General features: G+C 42.8%; 1 protein-coding gene across 2 annotated transcripts in view; it reads right to left on the reverse strand.

Annotated features, from left to right (window-relative positions):
* The window catches only part of TRPM3 (transient receptor potential cation channel subfamily M member 3), a 717940-nt gene extending 697456 nt beyond the window's left edge, over positions 1-20484 (reverse strand). The window contains exon 1 of one of the 2 annotated variants that reach the window (XM_073670333.1): positions 20008-20484. In XM_073670333.1, coding sequence (XP_073526434.1) covers positions 20008-20097 — 90 coding nt within the window. In that variant the 5' untranslated portion in view covers positions 20098-20484. The remainder of the gene's footprint in view (positions 1-20007) is intronic. The other variant, XM_073670354.1, reaches the window with a different exon arrangement.
* Between the last annotated feature and the right edge of the window lie 2043 nt (positions 20485-22527).

The following is a 22527-nucleotide window of genomic DNA, read 5'->3' on the forward strand; positions in this document are numbered from 1 at the left end:
AGGTAACGGCTCTAAGAAAACAAAGGAGGACTGGTGTCAGCAACTACATTTGGGTACTGACTCCACTCCCTCACATCAGAAACAGGGAGTCTATCGGGTGGTTCAAGAGTACGAGAGAGTGTTTAGTAAACACCCGTTAGACTTCGGGCGAGTCAAGGGGGTAGAACACCACATCCCCACGGGAGACCATCCTCCCATAAAAGAGAGGTATCGACCCGTACCCCCTGCACACTACCAACACGCCAAGGGGATGCTTAGAGACATGAAGGAGGCTGGGGTGATCAGGGATAGCTGTAGCCCCTGGGCAGCTCCACTAGTCTTAGTCCGAAAGAAAGACAACACCATGAGGATGTGTGTAGATTACCGGAAAATCAATCGTATCACACACAAGGATGCGTACCCCTTACCAAGGATAGAGGAGTCATTGGCTGCTTTAAGATCTGCTAACTTCTTCTCTACCTTGGATCTCACTAGCGGGTACTGGCAGGTTCCTGTAGCAGAGGCGGACCGGGAGAAGACCGCATTCACCACCCCGATGGGACTTAGCGAGTTCACCTGCATGCCGTTCGGACTCTGCAACGCACCGGGAACCTTCCAACGACTAATGGAGTGTTGTCTGGGCCACAGAAACTTCGAGACGGTCCTGTTGTACCTGGACGATGTCATCGTATATTCCAAGACGTATGAGGACCACCTGAAACACCTGGCGGAAGTGTTCGAAGCTCTGGCAAGTTACGGCCTAAAGGTGAAACCCTCCAAGTGTCACCTCCTGAAACCAAAGGTGCAGTACCTGGGACACGTAGTGAGCGCTGACGGAGTGGCTCCCGACCCTGATAAAATCACCGCAATTAAGGAATGGCCAAGCCCCTCCAGCGTAAAAGAAGTGCGGCAGTTCCTCGGGTTGGTAGGCTACTACCGAAGGTTTATTCCCGGTTTCACCAAAAAGGCAGCACCTATGCAGGACCTCCTGATAGGCCAGTCCCGGAAGGCCAAGAACCAGAAGCCGCCCTTCAAATGGGAAGAGCTGGAAGAAGAGTCCTTCCGCCAGCTGAAGATGGCCCTCACGGGGGACGAAATCCTGGCGTACCCGGATTATAGCCAGCCCTTTATCCTCTACACCGACGCCAGTAACATCTGGCTAGGAGCCGTACTGTCCCAGATCCAGCAGGGGAAGGAACGAGTAATCGCCTACGCCAGCCGAAAACTGCGACCCACCGAAAGGAACCCCGAGAATTACAGCTCATTTAAGTTAGAGTTCCTGGCCGTAGTATGGGCAATCACTGAGCGCTTTAAGCATTACCTCGCTTCTTCCCGGTTCACCGTGTACACGGATAACAACCCGCTGACACACCTGGACACGGCAAGACTCGGTGCCCTGGAGCAGAGGTGGATGGCCCGTCTGTCCAACTACGAGTTCACAATTAAATACCGGGCAGGACGCTCCAATACCAACGCGGACGCCCTGTCCAGGATGCCCAACCTGCCGGACGGAGGAGAAGATCCGGAGGGACTGGAAGAAGTTGAACTCCCTGCGTTCCACCGTCATGGGACTATTCAGTATTCCCACCGGGTAAGGAGTAAGCAGGCTGCTACGTTGAACCCCTTACCCCACTACAACTGGGCGGAAACGCAAGACAGCGACCCTGCCGTCCGACTGGTGAAGGAGATGCTGACTCGGCCGGAGGCTCGCCTTGAACCAGACGCTCCGGAGGAAGCCAAACAACTATGGGCAGAGAAGAGTCGACTGTTCCTTTACAAAGGGAAGTTGTGCCGCAGAATGGTTAACTCCCGGACGCATGAATTACTCTGGCAAGTAGTGGTGCCACGAAGAGACGCAGCCATGGTGATGGAGGCATACCACGACGGAGCTGGACACTTTGGGTGGAAAAAGCTGGAGTTCCTGCTGCACGAGCGGTTCCACTGGGTAGGCATGAGGGGAACCATCGAGAAGTGGTGCAGAGATTGTGGCCCGTGCAACCTGAGAAGGAAGGACCGAGCCAGCCAGAAGACTCCCCTGCAGTCCATCGTCACCCGGCAACCGTTGGAACTGGTAGCCTTGGATCATGTAAAACTGACCCCAAGCAGAAGTGGCTACGTCTACGCGTTAACCATCGTGGATCATTACTCCCGGTTCTTGGTTGTCGTCCCCGTCAAGGACTTAACGGCTCAAACAGCAGCTAGAGCCTTCCAGCAGCACTTCTGCCGTCCACACGGGTACCCGGACCAAGTGCTGACGGACCAGGGACCTGCCTTTGAAGCGGAGGTCTTTCAGGAATTCTGCAATCTGTATGGCTGCCGGAAGATAAGGACGACACCCTACCATCCGCAGACTAATGGACTTTGTGAAAAAATGAACCAGGTGGTAATGGATCTTCTAAAAACGTTGCCCCTGGAAGAACGCAGTCTGTGGCCTGAAAAGTTGCCCGACCTGGTGGACCTATACAACCACATCCCGGTAGGTTCCACCAACTGTACCCCGGCTTACCTAATGAGGGCAAGACCTGGTAAGTTACCTGTTGACCTGGAAATGGGAGTCCTGACCCCCGAGGACACTTCACCAGAAACAGACTGGGACACAGAGAGGCAGCAGCAGTACCGGAGAGTACAGGAGAGCGTGGAGCGAAGTCTCTGTCAGGCTAGGGAAAGACAAGAGAAAACTTACAACCAGTATGCTCCCGCTGTTCCCCTGGTACCCGGAGAGCAGGTCTTGAAGAGGAAGAGACGGCTCCACAAGTTGGACGACCAGTGGGAGAAGGACCCGTACACCGTACTGCCCTCAAGCCACGAGAACCCGAAGGTCTGTACCATCAGTAAAGACGGAGGGGAAACCACAGCCATTGTATCCCGGGACCACCTGAAGAAGTGTCCCGAACAACTGAGGAACCCTGAAGAGGAACAAGAAGACCATCGACCCGTGGAAGAAAGGGAAGATATGGTTAGTACCGTGCTCGGGGACTTCCCTCAGTCTTGGACTCAAGTCAATGGTGCAGTTGTGGTACCCGTACTCACCTTCCTCCAACCATCATCCCAAGAACCTACGGAGCAACGGGTAGAGCTGGAAGAACAGCCGGTCCAGGAGGCAGAAGACTCCACACAAGCAGAACAGGAGAATCAACCCTCTGCTTATAGTGAGCCTGCCGTACCCCTAGTGAGACAAAGAGCCGGTAGACAGCTGCCCAGTTTACCCTTGACAGTTCCTACACCCTGTAGTTCAGGGCCAGACAGTCAGCTCCGTAGGTCCACTCGGGCCACTAGAGGCCAGTTACCCGCACGCTGGAGAATTTGAAGTGTATAAATTGTTTTATTTATGTTTTTCTGTGTCTTGTTGCTTGTGTATAGTTTTGTGTTTCTAGTTATTTTTAGGGATCCTTGATGGATTTACCGGGAATCCTTGTACATAGTTGGAGCGTAACCCAGGATGGACAAGAGACTGTTAAGGACTCGGGGTAGGACAGACCCCTACCTGGTTACGTCTCCCTGTGTTGGTGAAATGGACACCTTGCTTTCTTCAGAGACTGCACCCGGTTGCGGACACGCCGTAACCATCTTTATATGTTTTCTTATTGTATTATTAATGTTTTTGCCTTGTTATGTTTTTCTAAATGTGTTTAGTCCCGGAGTACTAAATTTCACTAGGGGGGAATGTGGCACCCCAGGGGTCTGGTTTTCCACAGTAATGTAATGTTATGTCTGAGAGCAGGTGGGAGGTCCTTTGGTCAGGGATCCTGTGCATGCCACACCTCCTGCCCAGTCTTGGGAGGGGAAGAACTTCCCCTGTATAAACCCGGGGCTGAGGCAGGGTGAGTCAGACAAGTGGAGTAGAGACAAGAAGAAGCAGCATAGGAAACAGCAGAGTCACAAGGAGTCAGGGGCTGGCAACTGCAGAGCTCGCCCTGACTAAGAAGACTTCTTTCCGGACCCGGAGTCCGAGGCTGTGGGGACTAACTCCTACCCAGCAGCAGAATCCGTCAGGCAGGGGATTTCAGGTCCTCTGGCCCAGAAGCCCGAAGGCACGGTCACACGCGTGGGACCAGCACCGCCATCGTGGAGCGGAAGCCATTAGAAGGCCCCGAGTCACCGGCCATACGGGTGAGCACCACACGGTACACTCAGGGACGTGGGCTACTTACATCAGCTTCTAGCAAGGTAGCCAGAAGAGTACAGTCAGTTTGGGAGGCCTACAACTACGCCTGGCCAGGGGAGATCCCATCTGCTCAAGGACTGACCAGGCCCCGTTCGCTAGCAAGTACTCCGGGAGGGTCTATCGTTGTTACCAGTAAAGACCCTGAACTACACCGTACCGTCTCTGAGTGGTTCCTGCTACCCCCATCATCCACGTCGGCTGCCCTGAGGCCATACCCCTCCCGTTGGGGGTTATACTATCACGCTGCATAATCCTACCATCGGCCTCAGCGGTCTGCCCCGCAGCAGCAGCTCCCTGGCTGCACTCAACGGGTGGCGTAGTCATCAACTATTTACTACTAATAGACTGCCGTCCAGTTTGACTCCCTGGGCACGGACCGGGTCACCGCCACGAGACTACAACCCTCCACGGATCCGGCTCCGGGTAAGTTCCCGCGTGCGCACCGCAGTGCGACACAGGCCCAGGGGCGCGTCACATCTTTTTCCATGGGTGTAGAATTTCTAATCCAGAGGTGCAAGTGTGATTCATCATGACACCACTGAACCTGGCAGTAATCTTTTTAATTAATTCATTTATTTATTTATCTTTTATGTAAATTTGTGATAGCCATGGCACAGTGTCACATTGTTTAGAAATGATTTACTACAAGAGCTTCATATTATGTTCTAATAGTGCCGTACATGTTTTGATATCAAGTGGTATAATGCGTGTGACTAAAATGTGCAATTTTCCAGTCTAGTGAATTTGAAATATGATTATTAACTCCTGCACATCATAAAATAATGGAAGAAAAAGTAAATAGATAAAATACTATAAAATTTACTAAGCTACATGTTGAGATGTAGAATAGGCATAGTTGAATAATGTAAATTGAGCCATGTTCACAAAGACTGTAGATAAACTGCTTTAAAAATAGAATAATAAAAAAAAAAACACCAATGTATTATATTATAAAAGCAGATAACTTGTCCGTAATCAGGATGTTTATACACTAAATCTCATCTTTCAGATGGAAAACATAGTAAAAAAGCAAAGAGAATTAGAAAAAAATATTGTCAAACTTTTTAAACAGATTGAAGAAAAACAATATCAATATACTTTAATAAATATTGAAGAAAAAAAAAAGGTGGCACTCACCAATCTTTTAAAATCCAACTGGCTGCAAGGGAGAGTGAGGCACATAGGATGGACGACAGCTGTTTCGAGCCTGCCTGTGCTTCCAGGACCTGTTGAAGCACAGACAGGCGCGAAACGGCCGTTGTCCGTCCTATGTGCCTCACTCTCCCTTACAGACAGTTTTAAATGTGATGTCTTGAATAAAACTTTGGATTTTAAAAGACTGATGAGTAGTACCATTTTTTCTTTCTTCAATTTGCATGGACTTGGCTTGGTGAGCACCCAGTACCTATTGGCGTGATTGCTCTGTCCAAGTTTCAGTTGTACATACGGAAACGTACAGGTTTTTGGTGCCGGCTCACACTCTTTGTTTGCATGTCTTTAATAAATATAGTAATAAGTGTAGATCTTTGATAAAATCTGGTACCTTCACATAGTGTTTGGACTCACCAGGTGTAGAAAATATGGAAAAAAAATATTTACTGCGGCATGCACATAACAAAGCAACGTTTTGTTATGTGCATGGAGTAATAATTTTTTTTTTTCCATATTTTCTATCCTCGGTGAGTGCTGTCCATCAATTTTTTCTTTGGGACTATATGTGGATCAGCGGATTCTGTTCTTTCTTGTGGACTGTGACACTCACAATTGAGAGTGCGCGGCGGATATATTATATTATAGTGTTTGGGCTTATCGTCTGCTTCTATATTTCATTGTCATGTAGTAAATGTCATGTACATAGTATTTACAGCACGAGTATTAAATATAGAAGCAGACGATAAGCCCAAACACTATGTGACGATACAGATTTTAAGACTTTATCAAAGATCTATGTATGTAGTATTGATAACATGAGTATTAAATATAGAAGCAGATGATAAGCCCAAACACTATGTGACGATACAGATTTTAAGGCTTTATCAAAGATCTATGTCTATAGTATTTACAACACGAGTATTGAATATAGAAGCAGATGATAAGCCCAAGCACTATAAATGGAAAGCGTTAGAAAAGAGGATCATGACCCAAGAGCTTATCTCTATGGTAAATATGTCTGCCCCCTTATTTAAGCACAGGATACAACAGGAATAAAAAATGTGCATCCCTGTATGTATGAAGGACGCGCGTCCCTTACAGATTGATGACCCTGTTGTACCTGTCATCCTTCCTGTGCAATACACATGTTTACATGCACAGTAGGTATAATGGTTTTGTCTTTATTTTGTGTCATCGCGCTATGTGGGAGAGAGACAGACAGTAATAATGGATGGCTACAACTGCTTCAAAAGAGAATCCTTCCTTTTAAAATATTTATGTAGTTCATTTTTAACTAAAAGAAAAAAAAAAGATCTTCTGTAGAGGTGGAACTTGATGCAATCCTCTGTAGAAACAAGGTGGAAATATTTCCCAGCTCAATATTTTACGAGCAGAATTTTATAAGACAATGTGATATATAGTATATTTCATTATGGATATGGGTGGATTGGCCTCTTGCAAGTAAAAATTGTTGATACAGCTAACCCATCTAGATGAAGTCTAGGTAGACATGGCAAATTTATTGAAGGTTCATGGATTTGTCTTGGGAGACCACATATAGTGAAGCAATCAAACAATGCAAAGCATACAACACATACAGTTAAATCCAAAGCTGTACATCAGCTTAAAATAAAAGCAAGCATCCCATGGCTCATGGTCTGTGTGAGCATGTTGGGGTTAAACAATAATTGCCTGTATTTCATCAGAAATTTTGATGAAAAGAGATTTCTTTGAAATTTTGCAATACAAAACCAGTCATAATGTTTTTCATAGCAGCACCAGTTATGGCTCACAAGAGGCTCTAGTACTACTGCAGTACCTGTGCCAGCTCCGTTACGGTGCCAACCACAGTGACTCCCATATCACTGACACATAAAACTGTGTCCTGCCAATGGTGAATAACTAAGCTCGGTTTTAGCAGCTGGGGCTGGTGATGGAAATGAGCAATCCAGAACACTAAGAAGCAACTAATAAGCAGGTGAGTAGCACACTAAGGGTTAAATGCTCTCTTGTCATGTCAACAAACATATGAATAAATCAATAGTTCAGACGAATATAAGAAACATTGTAATATATATTAGCAAAGAAATCTGCTTCTTTCTCCATTTATAAGATATTTCTTCCCTGCCTCCTGAATTCAGAATCCGCTCTGAAAACAGATTAAATCTGGCTCGGTTAAAGCAAGATGAGATGCCAGCACAGCGAGTTGTCAGGTTGCACAGCCTATTAGTTTCTATGGAGAGAGGAGTGGTGGAGGAGGAGCACTTAGCACAGGCAGACACAGGCAGATCGTGCTGCAGCTTTTATAAAATGTATTTCTCTTCAGAGCTGGACTCACAGCCACAATGCTTAGTATTGCTGTAGAATAATAATAATAAGCCCAAACATGCTGCTGCTTCTGCTGCAGAGAAAAAAACAATTAGGAATCCATCTCCCTGTTTGCTGTGTTTGTAAGACATCTTAGAAGCTATTATAATACCATGCCAGAGAAAAGTAACAATTAAAGGAAAAGACTGTGAAGGGCAAACTGGTGAAAAATGCAGGACACAAAACATATAATTGCCAGAAATAGTGTTATATCTCATATACACATACAAGACAGGTTATTCTGAAAAGATACCTGAACCAACAGGTACACGTTAAGACTTTCACACAGACCCTACACTTATACTTGTATTTTTACCTGTGCTCCAAGTGCCACGATCCACCTTTGAGCTTGGAACCAATGATCAGCCATATAGTCACTCAACCCCTGGAGGTCATCAATAAGGTATCCAGGATTGTGTGGGCAAAAAATCATATAGTCTCTATCTCTAAGGATAAAATGTTGTGTCTATGTGTGCATCCTGCTGTCCTTCTACAACATAAGGTTGTATTTGGAGCTACATTACAATTCAGTATAATGCCTCTGCAGTAAATCCTTAAACTGGACTTTTGTCTTTCTGAAGCACAGAAAGCTGGGGGATTAGAGGTTATCAAGAAAGTGTACTGTAGTGCTTGGAAAGCAATGTAACAGATTTCTTTTTCTGGCAGTGATATCTCCGCAACATATCCGGTTAATTAAATATGAAGCTTGGCTATGTGAAGTAGAGCTCTTGAAACATGGGACTATCACGTGTGATCATGACATAGTGGGAAGTGAAATACTATTCTATCTACAATATTAATGCTGTTGTCTCTATATTTGTCATACTTTTAAGGCAAATCTGTCAATTTAATATATCGCCCTATGAAAGGACAGCATATCACAGCTGGATACATCGGACATCGGAGAGCATTTCTTCGATCTCCAGCCTCCCCTTACTGGAGTGACAGTCATGGCCATTGCCAAATTATGCCTATTATTTGCAAATTCACCTTGCTTCATGCAGAATAAGTTTCACACCACTTATTTCCTAAAGCCAAAAGCCTCATCCAGTCCTGTTTTGGCAATGGAGGATGTTGGAAATCACTGGTGGACACAGACAGAAACAATATATGGGTCCTTTGCAGTTCAATAGCTCATCATAATGCACATTCCACCTGTTTTGGAGGTGGAAATCTGCCCTATTAACTCTTAGGTCCCTGTACGGCTTCAAAGGTTGCACCAACGATAAGTTCGTCACTGTCGTAAATGATAACTGATCTAAAGGTCCACTAATTTTAATGCCCATTGCAATTGAAAGGAAAACAGGTTATCTGATGCAAACATCTAATTGACTAGGGACAGAACGTCACAACGCGAGTGAGATTACATTGTTAAACATCATGGCAACCAAACATGAAAGAAGGAAAGGTTGGGGAGTAGCTTAAAAAAGTGCTGAATATCTGTTTGGATTATACCAAAAATATGCACAAAACATAGATTGGTTTTATAAAGGGTTATTCCCAATATTAAAATTTCTTAGCTTTCTACAGGTTATGTGATAACTTTGTGACCAGTGAAGGGACTTCGGCATAGGAGGTGGCCTCAAATGTGCACCACCACTTTGTTGTCTACAGGACAATCTTTGGCAGTCACATAGACAATAAGAACTTTCAATGTTGAGAATAACCTTTTAGAAATGAAGCAGAGCTATTCAATGCTGGGAATAAGCTAGGGAGTACAACTCAATTATGGCTTTCTTAAAGCACCACTCAAGCATTTTTTTAATTGCAGCGCTGGAGTGGTGCTTCTAATCTAAGTTTCCTGCCCCTAGTCTTAAACTTACACTACAGTGTTTGCTGGAGGGACCTGGTGGTCATTTTTCAATGTAAGTCTATGAGAGCCTCGTTTTGGTTATCTAGACTTACAATGAGAGCCTGTGACTGTTACCTCTGACTTCCGGTCAGTCAGAAGTTGCGGTCAAAAGATGGTGGAAAGGGACTGGAGTGGCGCCAATAAAAGGTGAAGATGACAGCGTAAGTATGAGACTAGGGTCAGGGACCTTAGATTAGTAGCACCACTCCAGCGCTGAAAAACAAAACACTGCAGTGGTGCTTTAACTATACATCCATCTAAAAAATTAAATATTACTGGGATTATTCTTTGAAAATTGTAAAACTCATCATTATTCTAACACTTCTGTTTTAGCAATTCCTTGTGCTCTTCACGATCTCTGCTTGCATTCAATATGGACCAACATCGGATCGCACTCGGACCAATGTCATTCTATGGGGCCGTGCACATGTCCAATTTTTTCCTCGGACCGAGTCTGTCCGAGGAAAAAAATCAAAGCATGCACAATTTGCATCTTTAAATCGGATCACTCTCAGCCATGCAAGTCAATGAGTCTGTGGGGAAGATCAGACTGCACCTGGATGACATCTGCGTGGAGATGGAGAATTTTTTGTTTTTCATCTTTTCCTCATTTGAGATAATTGGATCACACTGTGATCATACACTGATCAAACTCTTATCAGAGTGTGATTAGCATGTGTGGACCAATGTTGTGTGACCTACTCTTATCTCGAGAAAATAATGCTCTATTCCTAGATGAGAACTTCCACATTCAGCTTGAGAAGTGTTGGGCAGAGCATTGCTCTCGGGGGGAAAAGATGGATCTCTAAATGATGAATGTCCATCAGAAATTGCCCCTTATTATTTCACTATAATATGTACATTGAGGTACATTTCTACTTGATTGCACAGCTTTTACAGAATCTGCCGTATTTGCAGGCACCAATACTATAGAGCACTGCATGTGCTGATACTGGCTCCAGGATTTCCCAGTCATTCCTTTCCGCACTGAATATTCCGCAATTATTACAATACATTTTTAGATAATCATTTCTGCTGGCTGTAATACGTGGGGATGATGATAGCTTAGCAAACGCATTTACATCTTAAGTCACAGTGGGAAATGTAGATTTCTTTATAGCCTGTTTACGTGTAGACTGTTCTTCCATCAATTCGCTGCTCAGGACGGATTAGTCATTGTAGTGCTGTAATGATAGATGGGCGATACGCTAATTGATTTGTTGGTTCACTGCTCTGTGTATGCATCTTTGAGCAAGAAGTCATCCAACTGGTAATAATAATAACAGTCAGGCCATAAAACACCACTGGATTAGCACTCGCTGCTATATATTATATAATACATTGCATTATGCGACTAACATCTATATCATCAAAAAAGTAATGAGCGTCTCGTGTGTAAATATTATAGAGCACTGACATTTTATCATAGCTCCTTGCATAGTAATGGTTTCAAGCTTCAAGAAAACATTTGTATGTGGTTCATCCTAATGCTCCCCTGCGACATAACATGACCACTTAGCATGCTTGTAGTACATGTGCGCTACCTAGCCATATGGTGACCAGCGCGCACCATAAGAACCAGAAGAACATATACTAATATTATTTCCATACTTTATTAGTCTGGGATGGATAGTTCCAAAGCAGTTTGGTAAATCCTTACATGGTGTCATAATTATCCTTGCTTCTGCTTGTGACATGGACCGGGGGTGGACATATCATTGGTGCAACCTGTGCGGTCGCAAGAGGTGGGGGGGCCCATTTCCACCTCAAAAGCAGGTGGAATTGTTCATTATAATGAGCTTTTGGGCTGCAATGGTGTGTTTGGTCTTTTTAAGCCATAATTGAGACCTACTAGAAGAACAATCCACATTACTGTACATTCAAAATATGAATCCTGCTTTAAGATAATTCCTCAATGCTAAAATGATCCATTGAAGTTCCAGGACTGAAACCTAAATGAGAGTCTGATGACAATAGCTTAATGCAGTGATGCTATAGAGGCCTCGTGTGTATCTAAATATAAGATAATATCTCTTGTACATCATACCAGGCTAAAATACTTACATATAAATCTGTATCGGAAGAGCAAATACTGTCATAACCATTTCTTTTCACATGCCGTTATATGGCAGGATATAAAAATGTATTTCACATGTTCTAATGAACACTACACGACCTTTATTCTTCTAACACATCAGTCTAAATTATTGACACTTCAAATGTATTTCTATCCTTTAAAATATAGGATATTCCATTTATCTTCTAGCTTGTGTATGAACAGTGTTCAAGTACAATCAAAAGCTGCAAACATAATTTTGGATATATACAAAACTGCTGTCATTAAAAAAGTAGGATGGATACTCCGGCGGGTATGAACTGTCAGATAAACAATAAAGTTAGAATAAAACTCTGTCCTTAGAAACAGCTATTAAAGGCTATTTACCTGCAGATATAGGGTTAATCTGCAGGTAAACAGTGTTACAATGCTGCACTGCAATCTGTCAATCAAGGTGTCGGGGCGTGTTTACAGCCACTGCTCACAGTATAGCGAGTGATGACATAGTGTATGTCCCCATGACGGAGAGCCAGCAGCTCCCAGGAGGAAGTAAGTTCATTTTCTCCCAGTAGCCACACTTTCACTTAAGGCAACATTGTAACAGGGAATAGGGAGAGAGGCAGGAGCGCTGTCCCACCCCACTGCCCATGCAACTCATTTTCATAAGTTTTCAAAGAAGAATTTCTCTAACACAGAAAAAAGGTTTTCTACATGCAAAGTAGGGATTTATTCTGCATTATAGTGCTTTTACACATATGTAATTAACCCCTTTACAACCCAAGGTGGTTTGCACGTTAATGACCAGGTCAATTTTTACAATTCTGACCACTGTCACTTTATGAGGTAATTACTCTGGAACGCTTCAACGGATCCAACGGATTCTGAGAATGTTTTTTCGTGACATATTGTACTTCATGATTTTGGTAAAATTTTTTCGATATCACTTGCGTTTATTTGTGAAAAAATGGAAATTTGGCTAAAATTTTGAAAATTTAGCAATTTTCAAAATTTGAATTTTTATGCCCTTAAATCAGAGAGATATGTCACACAAAAGAGTTAATATTATAACATTTCCCACATGTCTACTTTACATCAGCACAATTTTGGAACCAAAATTTTTTTTTATTGGGAAGCTATAAGGGTTAAAAGTTGACCGGCGATTTCTCATTTTTCCAACAAAATTTACAAAACCATTTTTTTAGGGACCACATCATATTTAAAGTCACTTTGAGGGGTCTTCATGACAGAAAATACCCAAAAGTGACAGTATTCTAAAAACTGCACCCCTCAAGGTGCTCAAAACAACATTCAAGAACTTTATTAACCCTTCAGGTGCTTCACAGGAATTTTTGAAATGTGGAAGAAAAAAATTAACATTTAACCTTTTTCACAAAAATTTAAATTTAGACCCAATTTTTTATATTTTCGCAGGGGTAACAGGAAAAAATGGACCCCAAAATTTGTTGTGCAATTTCTCCTGAGTAAGCAGATACCCCATATGTGAAGAAAAAACACTGTTTGGGCGCACGGCAGGGTTCAGAAGGGAAGGTGCGCCATTTGACTTTTTGAATGTAAAATTTGCTTGAATAATTAGCGGACGCCATGTTGCATTTGGGGAGCCCCTGATGTGCCTAAACAGTGGAAACCCCCCACAAGTGACACCATTTTGGAAACTAGACCCCTCAGGGAACTTATCTAGATGTGTGGTGAGCACCTTGAACCCCAAGGTGCTTCACAGAAGTTTATAACATTGAGCCGTAAAAATAAAATTTTCACATTTTTCCCCAAAAAATGTTTTGCAGCCCCGACTTTTGCATTTTCATAAGGGTAACAGAAGAAATTGCACTATGCAGTTTGTTGTGCAATTTCTCCTGAGTTAGCAGATACCCCATATGTGGGGGAAAACCACTGTTTGGGCGTGCGGCAGGGTTCGGAAGGGAAGGAGCGCCATTTGACCTTTTGATTGTTAAATTTGCTTGAATAATTAGCGGATGTGCCCCTGATGTGCCTAAACAGTGGAAACCCCCCACAAGTGACACCATTTTGGAAACTAGACCCCTCAGGAAACTTATCTATATGTGTGGTGAGCACCTTGAACCCCCAAGTCCTTTACAGAAGTTTATAACATGGAGCCGTGAAAATAAAAAAATCTAACTTTTTCCACAAAAATGATGTTTTAGCCCCAATTTTTTTATTTTCACAAGGGTAAGAGGAGAAAATGGACCCCAAAAACTTTTGTGCAATTTCTCCTGAGTACGCCATTACCCCATATGTGGGGAAAATACAGTGTTTCGGCGCACGGCAGAGTTCAGAAGGGAAGGAGCACTGTGTGACTTTTTGAACGCAAAATCGTCTGGAATCGAGAGCGGACGCCATGTTGCGTTTGGAGAGCCCCTGATATGCCTAAATAGTTGAAACCCCCCACAAGTGACCCCATTTTGGAAACTATACCCCTCAAGGAATTTATCAAGGGGTATAGTGAACATTTTGAACCCAGAGGTACGACACAGAATTTGATGACATTAGTTCATCATATTGAATAAGTTGTCATTAGTCTTGAGCGCAAGTGCTCGCTACTTGAGTTTGCATCGGGTACTCAGGTATGCACCATGTATCACGGGTGCTCAAGTGAAATGCTCGAGTCCCCGCCCGCATGTTTTACGGTTATTAGACACCCCAAAAAAAACATGCGGGGATCGCTCGTGCATGGCAGGCAATCCCCGTGAGGTTTTTTTGGCCACGAAGCATATAGGGCAGAGACTCGAGCACCCACGATACTCAATGCATACCCGAGCACCCGATGCAAACTCAAGTAGAGAGCACTTGCGTTCAACACTAGTTGCCATATCGTAATTTTTTTTTTTTTTTTTTACTTTTGAAAAAAAAAACAACCCTAACCCCAACCCTAACCCTACCCTAGCCCAACCCTGACCCCGCCATGACGCCGTTCCTAGTTCGGTATAAGTGATTAGACGACCTTATTCTTCGGGTCGGTGCGACTACAGAGATGCCAGAATGATATCGGGTTTTTATGATTGACAGCTGTCACACACTAAAAGACACATATTTTGTAAAATCTAGTTTTCGCATCGCCATATTTTGAGAGCTATAATTTTTCCATATTTTGGCCGACAGAGTCATGTGATGGCTTGTTTTTTGTGGGATGAGTTGACGTTTTTATTGGTGCCATTTTCAGGCATGTGACATTTTTGATCGCTTTCTATTCCAGCTTTTGGGAGGCAGAATAAACAAAAGCCAACAATTCAGGAATTGTTTTTTTTTTAATTTTTTTATTCTACTCCACGTGTGGTAAAATTTATAAGGCAGATTTATTCTTCAGGTCAGTACGTTTACAGCGGTGCCACATTTATATCATTTTCTATGTTTTGGCGCTTTTATACAATAAAAGCTATTTTATAGAAAAAATTATTTTTTTGCATCGCTTTATTCTGAGAGCTATAACTTTTTGATTTTTTGGATGATGGAGCTGTATGGTGGCTTGTTTTTTGTGGGACAAGATGACGTTTTCAGTGGTACCATTTTTATTTATATTCGTCTTTTTGATCGCGTGTTATTCCATTTTTTGTTTGGCAGTACGATGATAAAGCATTGTTTTTTGCTTCGTTTTTTATTTATTTTTTTTACCGTGTTCACTGAAGGGGTTAACTAGTGGGACAATTTTATAGGTCAGGTCGTTCCGGACGTGGCGATACCAAATATGTGTACTTTTATTGTTTTTTTGTTTTTTTCACAATAATATTTATTGATGGGTACATTATATTTTTATTTTTGGTGGATTATTTTTTTTATTTTTTTATTTTTTTTATAATTTTTTTTTAAAAAAAATTTCTGAGAGTTTTTTTACTTTTTTACTTTGTCCCACTCTGGGACTTTCACTTTTTTTATTCTGATCGCCGGCATAGCATAGGGATGGAGCACCATCCCTGTGCCATGCAGGCAGTCAGCGCTGCACAGTGAGAAGATTGTTTGGTCATGCACTGCGCATGACCAAAAAATCTTCCTGCTGTCTTGTGACCCGGATGTTGTCATGACGACATCATGTTGTCATGACGACATCGGGTCGTCGTGGCAACACCCGGGAAGCCGCGGCAGACAGCGCTGGAGGCCAAAAGAGGAGGTGAGTATCCCGATCACCTCCCCTTAGCCACCGCAATGCTGCGCAGCATTGCGGGGGTTAATGTGCCGGGAGCGGTGCGGGACCGCTCCCTGCACATAGTACCGGGTGTCAGCTGTGACAATCAGCTGACACCCGGCGGCGATCGCGCCCGCACAGCCTGTGTGTGCACGCGATCGCGATGACGTACTAATACGGGTCAGGCTCTTAAGTCCCAGGGCACAGACGTGTATTAGTACGTCATGGGCTTTAAAGGGGTTAATATAGGTCTGGATAACAGATTCCCTTAGGCTATGTTCACACACGTTGGGTTTTGCAGCGTATTTTGCTGCAGATTTTGATACAAATTTTCAGCTGCGTTTTGCAGTACCAGCAAAGTCTATGAGAAACCAGAATTCTCTGTTCACACATGTTGGTTTTTTTTTGCTGCGTATTTTGTGACTTGGTTGTGTTTTTGGAAAATAGGAGCATGTCATTTCTTTCAGCGTTTTTGCAGTAGAAAATGCACCTGCGTTTTTGCTGCGTATTTGCATCATTTTTTCATCCATAGAAAGTAATGGGTGGTCAAAAACTACAGCAAAAACACAGCAAAAACCGCAACAAAAAATGCACCAAAACCAGCTGTTTTCCTGCCAGAGAAAAGTTAGCAGCAGATTTGCAGCAGAAAAAAACAAAACATGTGTGAACATAGCCTTAGGGCCCCGTCACACTAAGCGATGCAGCAGCGATCCCGACAACGATACGACCTGTCAGGGATCGTTGCTGCATCGCTAATACATCGCTGGTGAGCTGTCAAACAGGCAGGCTCACCAGCGATCAGGGGAGCAGCGATATCGTGGAAAGAATTGTTCCACGATGTCCTGCTCCCGTTACCAGCCTGCTGCAAGCAGGAGCAGGCTGGTAACTATGGTAAACTTCGGGTTACTAAGTGCGCGTGTGCCCCTAGTAACCCGCTGTTTACCATGGATACCACTCTGCTACGGTGCGCGGGAGCCTCCGTGCACCGTAGCAGAGTGGTATCCATGGTAAACAGCGGGTTACTAAGTGCGCGCGTGCCCCTAGTAACCCGATGTTTACCATAGTTACCAGCCAGATCGTTGGTCCCGCTGGTCACACACAGCGATGTGTGCTGGCCAGCGGGAGGCCAACGACCAAAAAATGGTCCAGGACACTTTGCAACGATCAGCGACCTCACAGCAGGGGCCTGATCGTTGCAAAGTGTCACACACAGCGACATCACTGGTGAGGTCGCTGGTGAGTCACCAAAACCGTGACTCAGCAGCGATATCGCTAGCGATATCGCTATGTGAGACGGGGGCTTTATTCTCACAAACTGCACATACTGCCATATTCCATGGGTTCATAATGCCGCTGCAATTAGCTGGGATATTTAGGAATTACATTGTGCTTATGATGGCTGACAGCTTTGTTTACTAGGATACTTATGAGGGATAGATCTGTGCTTATTACTCCTACTGCCAAGTTTGGCCTTGGACATCAGAGTGTCTAATCTGGGCCAGAACACATTTTGGCCATAATCTTACTGAGATTGATTTGGATCTTGCACAATGCTATTTACAGCCACACTAAGTCACTGTGCCCAATTCATTATTCATAGCAGCTTTAAACTGTCAGAATGTGTTTCTTATTCTGCGGGTCAGTGGTTCTCGGCTTTTTACACACCTCCCTGCACACTACAGTAATAATAATGGCCCCTAAGAAAGCAACAGTGAAAACATAAAACAAAAAGGATCTAAAAACATTAGTGCATACTTGTATTCTTCATAAGATGACGGCTCTGGAGCACCTTTTCTTAGATTTGCGTCGTTCCTCTGTTATTCCTGCTAGAAATGTATGAATAAATTGACAACTGGGTGTTACCAGTTGGGGGGGTGTTCATATACACTGACACTATCCAATCAGTGTTTATAGAGAACCGCGTAGGTTGTACAAGTAGAACAAGAGGAATGGTAATACCCGCTGATAAATGAATTCAGACATTTCTAGGAGGAACAACAGTTGAGCAGTACAATGCAAAGTGCCAAGAAAAAAGGCTGCAACATTCTTATAATATAGGTAAGGAACAGTTTACTGCAACATCTATGGCGGGAAAGCTGAAAGTCGTCTTTAAGTCATTTCTTTACCAAATTTCACTCGGTCATAAACATTTGAAGTGAAGGTTAAAGCAAAGTAAAAAGATGTAAAAAATGGAGCTGCCATGTAGGAATGGAGTATGATATTCTCATGGGGGGCACTTTTTGAGAATTCACCTCCAGCTGGTAAAGATCATTGAGCAGCCAAGCATATCCACAGAGAAGAAGAATCAACCAGAAGTCTATGTGGGTCCACATCTAAAGCCCAGACCTTCTGCCGACTATGCACCACCATTCTCTATGTACTCGGTCATGCATTGTGATGCATATAAGAATAGTACCATGCGCACCCGACACGCTAAATATTACTGACAGCTGGTACCCTGTTGTTATGTCCATTCTCAAGAGAACCATTCAGCAAGAGGTTATGTTATAGAGGAACAACTAAATAATGTCTCAAACCACTGATGGTGAACACCAATTCCAGACCCTTCAATCAGGGTTGCCAATGATCCATAAATTCCTGGACAGTCCATAAAAATAGGGCACTTTTATTGACCTGTCCGTAAAAAGAAATAGATTTTTTTTGAAGCTGAAGAAACTTATACAGATAATTTTCACTATAATTTTCATCATTTTACAGTTTACAGTGAATGCAGCTGATGTCTTCAGATCAGAATTATGGGCTGTAGACATGTGTCACTGATAATCATAATAATTTATTATGGTTTTCCAAAGTTGTGCTTTTTAAGCTGTTCATAAAAAAATAAAAAGTCAAGTTGCCCCCCCCTCGCGCCTTCGATGTGCTATATGCAGTGCTGTTTGCTACATAAAGGTGGTGGTCTTTTCTTTAATGCAGCTGCACGCACAGATACACTGCATCATTAGACCTCCACAGGTGTATCGCTTTGTACGCCACATGCTGAAAGGTCCAGAGATGGCTTTTCGATGGTGGTAGCACACAATATTAATTCTTCTGTAAAGGTCATTGGAAAATATGAAAAGCAAATAACAAAACGCACAATATTGCATCAGATAGTATCATATATAAGAAATGATGACTAGTCTATTAAATGCGTTCAGTTCCAGGTTTGGCCAAGCATTCTATGCGATACAGTATGCATTTCATTACTACTGTACATAAGCTTTCACGTCATTGTCGCCCCCGCTCTTAATTCCATGCGTCCCCTGGAATAGCCTCCTGTCATTACTGCGCTGACATCTGTCAGAGACCTGGCACTCACTAGTTTGTCTGGCTGCTGTTCTGGAGATCTGAGGCTTATCAGAATCCCCTCCAAAACAGACTGGCCCTTCATTCAAGTGATACACGTCCCTATACCCCCAGAATGACTATTAGTATACAGTGCAAACTACTCGCGGTATTAAAGGGATCAGCCAGACATGTCTGATGTTGGGCAGATGCTGTGATTACATAATATACAGTAAGAAACTAATCAATTCCCATAGACGCTGCTTGTACTGGGATATGCTGCACTGCAAGCCACAGATCAAGCGCCTGATATGCCCAACTTTTACATTTCTTACTTATTTGTATAGAGCGTAGCACATTTGATACAGGATTTCCATTTTCCAGCACGGTTAAATATTTAATGAGGTGCAAGTTTGTGGCGAGCAGAACAGTATTTATCTGAGATGGAAGTGACTTGACAGTAAGATGCATTACATCACAGGATTAATGCTTGCAAAGAGGCTAGAGATGAATTGAAATGCATCAGAATTGACTTTTAATGTGTCGTCTCTGGGTGATAAAGTGAGATTTTAGCATTTCTGTTCCTTTAATGACTCCAACAAATGGACACAATGCTGGAATTAAAGCATTCACATTCTGAGGCTATTGCTCTCTCCGGGTTATGGAGCGAAATAGGAAATAAGCATTGTATCAAGTGTGACAGCCTTTTGTTCAGTGCCTGAATCCTGGAAGCGTCCTTCTGTGACATAGGTCCCCAGGCAATACAGAAAATACTTATGGAACATGTCTATACATCGGAGCGCAGGGTCTATGGGATGGGAACACAGGATCATTGTTCTGTCTTTTACGCCAGTATTAACCCTAACTTGCATCACAGTAAAGCATCATCTACCTGCCCACAACACCGCTCCCTATAATGTAGAATAACAAACTTATGCTAGACAGAGTCCTAAAACATCAATTCTCCCCAATGACATGCCATCATTTTCCATCCATACCTTTAGAAGTCTGACAGAAGGGAGAAAGGCAGCATGGCAAAGCTTCCGAATGGTCCAGTTTAGAGGCCGGGGAGCATCAATTTGACTCATGACCCTTTGTAATATTCCACTGGGAAATTGCACATTAAACCTTGAGAGATATCTAAAGAACAAAAGAGCCCTTGCAAATCTGACATTCCATGCTCAGCAACATGTCCACACCAGCTTTGTAGCTATTCCGCACAGCTGATGCTCCCGGGAACTTGAAAGGCTGGAAAAGTGGATTTTCTTTTAGCTCCTGATCCTCCTTAAAAAAAAAATCAACCTCCTGTCTTGAAGCAGCAGTGCTCATGCATAGCAAATGTGGCTGAATGGAAGCAATCAGCCTGCTGCTCAGGGGAGGGCTGCCTGTGTACAGACAAGGGGTAGCCTACATGAAAATAGGAATCTACCTCTCTGAGTCTTGTGTGTCTCTCCTTCACCTCCTCCTCCTCCTCCTCCTCTCCTTCACTGCTTCCAGTCACACATGCTGTTTCATTCACTTTCCACACATGCCATTTATTCTGCCTATATCCCACTCTCTGGCTCTCGCTTTATTTGTTTTCATATTTCCACTTGTTTCACAGTGTGAAGTGGATAAGATCCATTTACTTTACAACTGGGTTATATGCTGCATCTCATTAAGTGAATGAAATCCCAGAGAAAATATTTACTCGCACAAATTAGGACAATATAACCTAAAGTAGACGCATGGAATGGAATAGAACATGTCCTGTCATCTATCTATCTATCTATCCATCTATCTATCTATCTATCTATCTATCTATCTATCTATATCTATCCCATATCTATCTATCTATTATCTATCTATCTATCTATCTATCTATCTATCTATCTATCTATCCCATATCTATCTATCCCATATCTATCTATCTATCTATCTATCTATCTATCTATCTATCTATCTATCTATCTATCCCATATCTATCTATCTATATCCCATATCTATCTATCTATCTATCTATCTATATATCTATCTATCTATCCCGTATCTATCTATCTATATCCCATATCTATCTATCTATCTATCTATCTATCTATCTATCTATCTATCTATCTATCTATCTATCTATCTATTGTCCATCTATCTATCTATCTCTCTCTATCTATCTATCTATCTATCTATCTATCTATCTATCTATCTATCTATCTCTATCTATCTATCCCATATCTATCTATCTATCTATCTATCTATCTATCTATCTATCTATCTATCTATATATCTCATATCTATCTATATCCATCTACAGTTATATGAAAAAGTTTGGGCACCCCTATTAATCGTAAGCTTAATGTTTTATAAAAATTGGTGTTTTTGCAACAGCTATTTCAGTTTGATATATGTAATAACTGTTGGACACAGTAATGTTTCTGCCTTGAAATGAGGTTTATTGTACTAACAGAAAATGTGCAATCTGCATTCAAGCAAAATTTGACAGGTGCATAAGTATGGGCACCCTTATCATTTTCTTGTTTTAAATACTCCTACCTACTTTTTACTGACTTACTAAAGCACTTTTTTGGTTTTGTAACCTCATTGAGCTTTGAACTTCATAGCCAGGTGTATGGAATCATGAGAAAAGCTACTTAAAGTGGCCACTTGCAAGTTGTTCTCCTGTTTGAATCTCATCTGAAGAGTGGCATCATGGGCTCCTCAAAAAAACTGTCAAATGATCTGAAAATAAAGATTATTCAACATAGTTGTTCAGGGGAAGGATACAAAAAGCTGTCTCAGAGATTTAACCTGTCAGTTTCCACTGTGAGGAACAGAGTAAGGAAATGGAAGAACACAGGGACAGTTCTTGTTAAGGCCAGAAGTGGCAGGCCAAGAAAAACATCAGAAAGGCAGAGAAGAAGAATGGTGAGATCAGTCAAGGACAATCCTCAGACCACCTCCAGAGAGCTGCAGCATCAACTTGCTGCAGATGGTGTCACTGTGCATCGGTCAACTATACAACGCACTTTACACAAGGAGAAGCTGTATGGGAGAGTGATGTGAAAGAAGCCGTTTCTGCAAGCACGCCACAAACAGAGTTGGCTCAGGTATGCAAAAGCACATTTGGAGAAGCCAATTTCTTTTTGGAAGAAGGTCCTGTGGACTGATGAAACCAAGATTGAGTTGTTTGGTCATACAAAAAGGCGTTATGCATGGCGGCAAAAAAACACAGCATTCCAAGAAAAACACTTGCTACCCGCTGTAAAATTTAGTGGAGGTTCCATCATGCTTTGGGGCTGTGTGGCCAATGCCGGCACCGGGAATCTTGTTAAAGTTGAGGGACGCATGGATTCCACTCAGTATCAGCAGATTCTTGACAATAATGTTCAAGAATCAGTGATAAAGTTGAAGTTATGCAGGGGATGGATCTTTCAGCAAGACAATGATCCAAAACACGGCTCCAAATCTACTCAGGCATTCATGCAGAGGAACAATTACAAAGTTCTGGAATGGTCATCCCAGTCCCCAGACCTGAATATCATTAA

The sequence above is a fragment of the Phyllobates terribilis genome, unplaced genomic scaffold (assembly GCF_046119375.1).
Source record: "Phyllobates terribilis strain yellow unplaced genomic scaffold, ASM4611937v1 Scaffold_1__5_contigs__length_1240528914, whole genome shotgun sequence".
Taxonomy (NCBI): domain Eukaryota; kingdom Metazoa; phylum Chordata; class Amphibia; order Anura; family Dendrobatidae; genus Phyllobates; species Phyllobates terribilis.